The sequence below is a fragment of the Propithecus coquereli genome, unplaced genomic scaffold (assembly GCF_000956105.1).
Source record: "Propithecus coquereli isolate 6110/MARCELLA unplaced genomic scaffold, Pcoq_1.0 Scaffold268, whole genome shotgun sequence".
NCBI classification, from domain to species: Eukaryota; Metazoa; Chordata; class Mammalia; order Primates; family Indriidae; genus Propithecus; species Propithecus coquereli.
Genome location: NW_012148263.1, coordinates 478009 through 484901, shown reverse-complemented (window position 1 = coordinate 484901; position 6893 = coordinate 478009). Strand labels below are relative to the sequence as shown.

The 6893-nt window shown below is 44.7% G+C and overlaps 1 protein-coding gene across 2 annotated transcripts in view; it reads right to left on the bottom strand.

The window, feature by feature from the left end:
- The window catches only part of RNF7 (ring finger protein 7), an 8176-nt gene extending 6063 nt beyond the window's left edge, over positions 1 to 2113 (bottom strand). Inside the window, exon 1 of one of the 2 annotated variants that reach the window (XM_012647418.1) lies at positions 1808 to 2113. In XM_012647418.1, coding sequence (XP_012502872.1) covers positions 1808 to 1982 — 175 coding nt within the window. In that variant the 5' untranslated portion in view covers positions 1983 to 2113. The remainder of the gene's footprint in view (positions 1 to 1807) is intronic. The other variant, XM_012647419.1, reaches the window with a different exon arrangement.
- Positions 2114 to 6893: the final 4780 nt, after the last annotated feature.

The following is a 6893-nucleotide window of genomic DNA, read 5'->3' as shown; positions in this document are numbered from 1 at the left end:
TTCTGTGTTTCCACATAATAAACCTTCAATTTTATTATTGCCAAATGAAAGAGTATATGGATTTTTTCAAATTAAATGAAAGCATTTACTTGACAAATTCATTTAAGAACGTTAAGTTTAAGGTTGACCATAAAAATTATAATAATGACAATTCAAATAAGGTAAAGAGAATAAACCATTTATTAAAACATTGTGTGATAAAATAAACTTTTGATCCAATGCTACACTGGCAAACTTTTCCTCCTCAACATCACACCTAAAACATAGTTAAATTACAACATCAACTGACCAGAACTACAAAATAATTCTGTCATTTACCACTCAATAATTGAACAGTGAGGTAACTGCAGATCTACGTTTTCTTTTTTTTTTTTTTTTGAGACAGAGTCTCACTCTGTTGCCAGAGCAGAGTGCCGTGGCGTCAGCCTAGCTCACAGCAACCTCAAACTCCTGGGCTCGAGCAATCCCACTGCCTCAGCCTCCCGAGTAGCTGGGACTACAGACATGAGCCACCATGCCCGGCTAATTTTTTCTATATAGATTTTTAGTTGTCCAAATAATTTCTTTCTATTTTTAGTAGAGACAGGGTCTCGCTCTTGCTCAGGCTGGTCTCGAACTCCTGACCTTGAGCGATCCACCGGGCTCGGCCTCCCAGAGTGCTAGGATTACAGGCGTGAGCCTCCGTGTCCGGCCAGAAGCAATTATTTTTATGTTTTCCAGTTCTCTCATTTTTCAGGACAAGTCACAAAGTTTTCAAACTACAGAAAGCTCAGTTTTCTTCAATTTCCTTCAAGGAACAACTCAATTTAAGATGCTCTCAATACAATTTAAAATGTCCTATTAAAAAACATAATTTGCATTTACATAACACCTGTTTTTCAAAGTGGTCTGAGATCTTAAAACAAAACCATATAAAACATAACGAAAATAAACTGTTCTGAAATGTTTCACTCGGTCCTATGTTTTAATTCAAAAGATTATAAAAAGAAGACATATTTGTAAGAGGGTTCACCACAAACACATGACTCAGAGCAAGGCAGTATCTTCTCCAGAAATGTCCTCCTATGATGGGGAGGGGGGCAAAATGGAGATGAAGTGTTGTTTCTGAATACAGGGCTTACGTTATTCAATTCCCATGAAACTTAAATATTCTTGAACCACACTGTATACCCTTCAAGCCAAGCTAGTGCCATTTGACCCGTCTCAGATCAATCCAGATTTAAAAGCCAGCCGAACAGCAGCAGTAGCTCATACGGAAATGCAACGGCGGTGAACCCTTCTATTCCCATCCCTCTCGCACAGACCTGAGGGTGTCATTTTTTGTGGAAGATGACTCCCGCGCATCACTGTGGCGTTTTGGCCAAAACCATTAAAGTGCACTGCTGAATGACGGCCTTTACCCTGACCCCTCTACGGTATGCTTTTAGAGTGGGCTGGCTACAAAACCCGAAGTGGCTCCCCCCAACTTCTATCAAATCACCCAGTTTTATTCTCTTGGTCACACCCATCAATATCAGAAATTATCTTATTTCCTCCGTTTATTGCCCGTTTCTATTCCTAGAACACCAGCTACGAAGCGCTAGGCGCCAGCTGAACTACCCCCGGCCCAGGCGGCGGCCGCAGCCCTCAGACTACCGTAGCACCGGCGTGGCCCCACGTCGCCCCACACCCAGGCAGGGCGACCCCCGCCCACTCCCCCAGGCAGGGGCCCTCCGAGGTTTCGGGCGCGCCCGCCCGTCCCTCACGCCCCAGGAGCCAGCCCCGCGGAGGCCGCAGGTCGGTCCCCGGCCTCGCGTGCAACGCTTACCCATCACCTGGACCCTGCAGATGGCGCACGTATCGCACTCCACGTCCCAGCTCCACATGGCCACCGCGTTCCACTTCTTGAGAGAGAACATTTTGTCGCCCCCCGACTTAGAGCCTGCGCTCCCGGAGTGAGAGGCCAGGGTGCAGGGCTCCTCGCCGTCTTCCACGTCGGCCATGGCGGCGGCGCGGGGCCAGCGGCGGAGACGTTGGGTCAGGGGAGGCGGGTGGCTATGGCGGCTGTGTGGGGCCGCCCGACGGGCCACAGCGCCGCCCGCAGGCCGCGTGCCACAGCCGTGCCTAGACCCGGAGCGCCCGCGATTGGCTGGCGCGGTCAAGTGACGTCACCCTACGCCAGCGCCGGCGGGGCGGGGACTGAGACCCGGAGTCCCCGCACTGGGGCAGCCGGCAGGGCTTGGGGCTTTGGGGCCACTGGGCTGAAATGTGGCCGCTGAAGAGTAGAGTGTTACTCACGTCTGAGCAGGCGTACAGAGTGTGCACACGTGTCCTGCTTTATGCCTTTATTTTATTAAACTTGCCACTCTCAAAAATTATCTCGTTAATTTATTCATTTGTCTCTTTCCTCCCAAAATGTAAAACTATCAGAGCAGGGACCATGTTGATATCACCACCTTATCCTTGGTATCTAAAAAAATGCCTGGCCTAGGAGGTGCAATTATTTGTTGTGAGTAAATAAATGCCCTTGAAGATCTAGAAATCCGGTTCAGTGCTTCTCAAACTATTTGGTCTCAGGACTCCTTTACACTTATAAATTATTAGGACCTTAAAGACCGTTCGTTTATGTAGGAGATAAATGAGATATAGATAGATCGATGTTTCCTTTTTAAGAAATTAAGCAAAAAATTGAAAATGTACTCATTTAAAAATAACAGTAATAAACCCCTTAGAGTCATTAGAGGAGTGACATTACATATACTGTAGTTTCTGGAAAACTCTAGTGTACACTGACAAGAGAATGAGAGTGAAAAGTGAAATAGCTCTGAATACTGTTATGCAAATAGTTTGGACACTTTTATCACTGAAAAGGATCCCAGGAACCCTGGGGACTACACTTAAAGTTAGTTTAACCTCCTCTTTTTATATATAGGAGTAATGAGGTCCACAGAAATGAATTAACAGAGATCACACTCCTATTACAGGGGTTCCTCTATTGATAGCCCAGGGCTGTAATCTATGTTTTTGCAAGCAAAGCCGACTGGACATCGCTGTTGAAAAGATAAGGAAGCTGAAGCACAGAGAGCCTAAGGAATGCTTGATTCCCACCACCACCTAGTGGTGGACACCTACTGTGTCAGGTTCGGGATTCAGAGCCTCTCACCATCCCCTCATCTCCAGATCCCAAGCCTTGTGCCTAGGTGGAAGCTAACCAGACTCAAGGAATCTGGCAGGGGAAACAAATACATAAATATATAGAAACATAAATATGGACACAGTGTCATGTTTGATGAGATGCAAACATGTGCTGTTTGTTGAGTGGTGTGTTAAGTGCTGTGAGGGTACGGAGATATCCTGAGGACAGATGTAGTGAGGGAAAGTGGAGAGCTGAAGTTTGAATTGGGGGGAGATGGGAGGCCCTCATGGGCTGGAGAAGAGTGAAGAGAGCAAACCTCTCTGAGCTGTGGCCACAGCAGAGCACTGATGGTGGTGCAGACATGAATCTGGCCACACCAACTTTGTGAGCCAGCCAAACACAAACCAGAGGAACCACACAAAATGCTTGTTCTGTGCATATTGAAAGACTGCACATCTGACTAGAGATGGCTGTGAATACTAGATCTCTATTAAAGAAGGAAAGGTTGGGACCAGATGGGAATAAAATGCACCCAGTTGGTGCAAACTGGGAAGTTTGAAAGAGAAAAGGAAGGAAACTCAGATGAAGGTGCTGAAAGGCAGAAGGATGGTTCAGCTTGAGGAATGGTACATGCCTGTGCTGAGGTGTGGAATCCGGAGACAGAGCTGTCTTTGCTGCGGTGAAATTTGTGAACAGAAACCAGGAGGGAGCGTGAGTGAGAAGTCAGAAGATGGATAAGGAGTACAATTTTGACACACTGCATGTCAGGAGGACTTTTTCAGATGACAAAGAGAACAGGAATTAATGGATGTGTGAGAGTTCATTGCAACAAGCAAGCATGCGTGCGCTGGGGAGAAGAGGGAGCAGGAACAAAGGCAGGAAGTTCAGGTTGCTGTGGGGTGTTCGGGCGTGGCCTGGGCCAACTCGAGTGGACTCCTGTGATTTGCTTCCTTTGGTTCACCCCCTAAGTGGGTTTGTCTCAAATCATAAGCACCCAAAGGGATAGGAACTGTAGAGGGCCTTGGAGAAGAATGCAGTAAAACAAACACCTGCCTGCCTCGTGCCTGCTCAGCGCCCGTTCTGCCGCAGTCCTTCAGTTACTTTCTCCACTTGCAGGGGTGTGTGAACAAACCCAGTCTCAAGCTCTGAATTCTGGGACCCGTTTCCTCAGCTGCACAGTCTCCATTCCTTATGCTCAGTATGTCGAAGATACAGTTGCTTTCATTTTGGGGACTTTCCTTCAGCAAAATATTTCAGTCCTTTAGGAAAAACGTGTCTCTCGGTGCAAGTGGACATTTTTGTTGTTTATTTGGGCCTCACCCATTTCCCCCTTCCTCTGTGCGATTCATCTTTACTAAAATAATTTTTCCTGTTGTCAGGGAGGAAAAACTTTTCTTTTGCCTTCTTATATTCAGTCCTTGGGGGATTGCAAATTAAACTAACAGATTAGCAAGAGAAAAGACATTTTAATTCACAGAAGTAGTCAGTGTTCACAGAAAAGTGTGACTCAAAGAGGCAGTTACAATTTGATGCTCACATACTGTCTGAATAAGGGTAAGGGAGTAGGAGAAAGGGCATTTATGGGAAATAAATTTTAGAAAAGATAAGTAGGTTTTTAGGAGAATAGATGGAGATATGATAGTTTTGTGACATGTCTATTTAGGTGATTTATTATCCTTGTGCTGACATCTTGTCTTTGGTGATAGGAGTCAATCTTCCCTGGTTTTGAAACTGCTGGGAGGGAATTTATGGTAGTTGAATTCTTTTGGGAGGCTCTGCTTTTAGGAAGACAAGAGAGTTCAGAAAAACAAAACAAAACAAAACAACTCATCCTGCATCTGTTAATTCTCAAATGCCTTCAGCTTAAAATAACCTTTATGCCACAGTGGCATATTCTGAAATCCTTTATTGTATTAACAGAAAAAAGCCCAAACCTGGTGAAATTTGCCTATTAAACTGTCTTAGTTTCCCCCAAGGGGAACAATGTTTGAAATTATAAAGACAAAGCAAGAAAACTGTTCCTAGAAGCTAGAGATCAAAGCCAGCCCAAAATGTATATGCTACCTCCTCCTGGGAATGCCCTTCCAAGCAAACCCACTCTCCATCATACTTGTCAGACAAGAGCTATGGCTCATCTTCTTTCTTGGAAATAATTGTGTCCATGCTCAGAGGTCCCTGGGCATTTGGTAGTCTTCTTTGATCAGATGGAAACCTCCATTTCATTTGCCTCTCTTTGGAGAATTCCTTAAATCCCCCCAACTACCACATTTTATTCAATATAAGACATCAATCATCAATTGTATGATGTAGATCAATTTCAGACGTAAAAAAAAAAAAAGACCTGTAGAATATTTCTGAATACATGAAAAATATGATTGAAAAACCCATGCCTAAATCTCATGATGCCTTCTTTAGAAAACTTGTGACTGTCCTAAGAAAGTAGAGTTCTCAGGATTGATTTTGATCAATCTGTCTAAAATTGCTTTATATTGGATCTTCTTGAATCATAGGTGTGGATGCATCTAACACCCCCTGTGCATGCTTTTACAACTCTCTTCTGAATTCTGCTGGAGTTTTTTCTATGAGATATCAGTCATGTCTGCTTGAATGGCTCATTGTTGCTTCCAACTCAGCGGATGAAAAAGGAGTTCATGACCTTTCTTGCAAAATTTAGCTTCCCTTCAAGAGTTCCCTGTCTCTGCTTGAAGTATAATTCTCTCCTAGGTATAATTGTCCTGGTCTGAAACCATAGTCACTGTTGACTCTTCCCCCTTCCTCACCCTTCAGGTATAATTATCTGTTCATTCTTTCTTTAGAAGTTCCTAGAATCAACTCAATTTTCCATTCCCATCGTGGAGTCTGAACCTCATCCCCCTACCCCTGGATTGTGTCCTGGCTTGTTTCCTGCCTTTCCTCCCCAATCTGACACTCAATCTAACGAGCCTGGTTCATTTTCCTACATACACTTTTCCACCTGGCACTCTCCTGCTCAAAACGTTCCTCAGCTCCACAATATCATCAGAACAAAATCTAAACATCCCAGTTGGTCATTTAAGCCCTGCCACAATATGGCCTCAACCATCCCCGGCACTCTTCTCTAGGACCCTCGCCGGATTGGTCTGCACAGTCATCCAAACACACCCTAGGCTATCTTTTTTTCAAATTTTTTTTTTAAGACATAGTCTTGCTCTGTTGCCTGGGCTAGAGTGCCATGGTGTCAGCCTAGCTCACAGCAAACTCAAACTCCTGGGCTCAAGTGATCCTCCTGCCTCAGCCTCCCGAGTAGCTGGGACTACAGGCATGTGCCATCATGCCCCAGTTAATTTTTTCTGTTTTTAGTAGAGACGGGGTCTCGCTCTTGCTCCAGGCTGGTCTTGAACTCCTGACCTCAAGTGATCCTCCAGCCTCGGCCTCCCAGAGTGCTAAGATTACAAGCATGAGCCACTGTGCCCGGCCTTCTTTTCTTCATGTTTTAACATCTCTGAAATTGGACAGAATTTACTGTACCTGCTTTAACTGGTTTCCCCTCTGCCCTTAGGAAAAACGTACTCGGCTTTGTGTCCTCACTGATCATTCTTTGCCACTACATATTTGTGTCCTCCTAGGAAATTATAAAGACAAAGCAAGAAAACTGTTCCTAGAAGCTAGAGATCAAAGCTTTTAGTTTTTCTTTTACTTTTCTGGCACCGGGTCATGTAGCAACCAAAGAGCTGTTCCTGATGTTTAGCAAGTTCATCATAATTTATCAAACAATTTTAAATTTTTAAAAATTGACAGC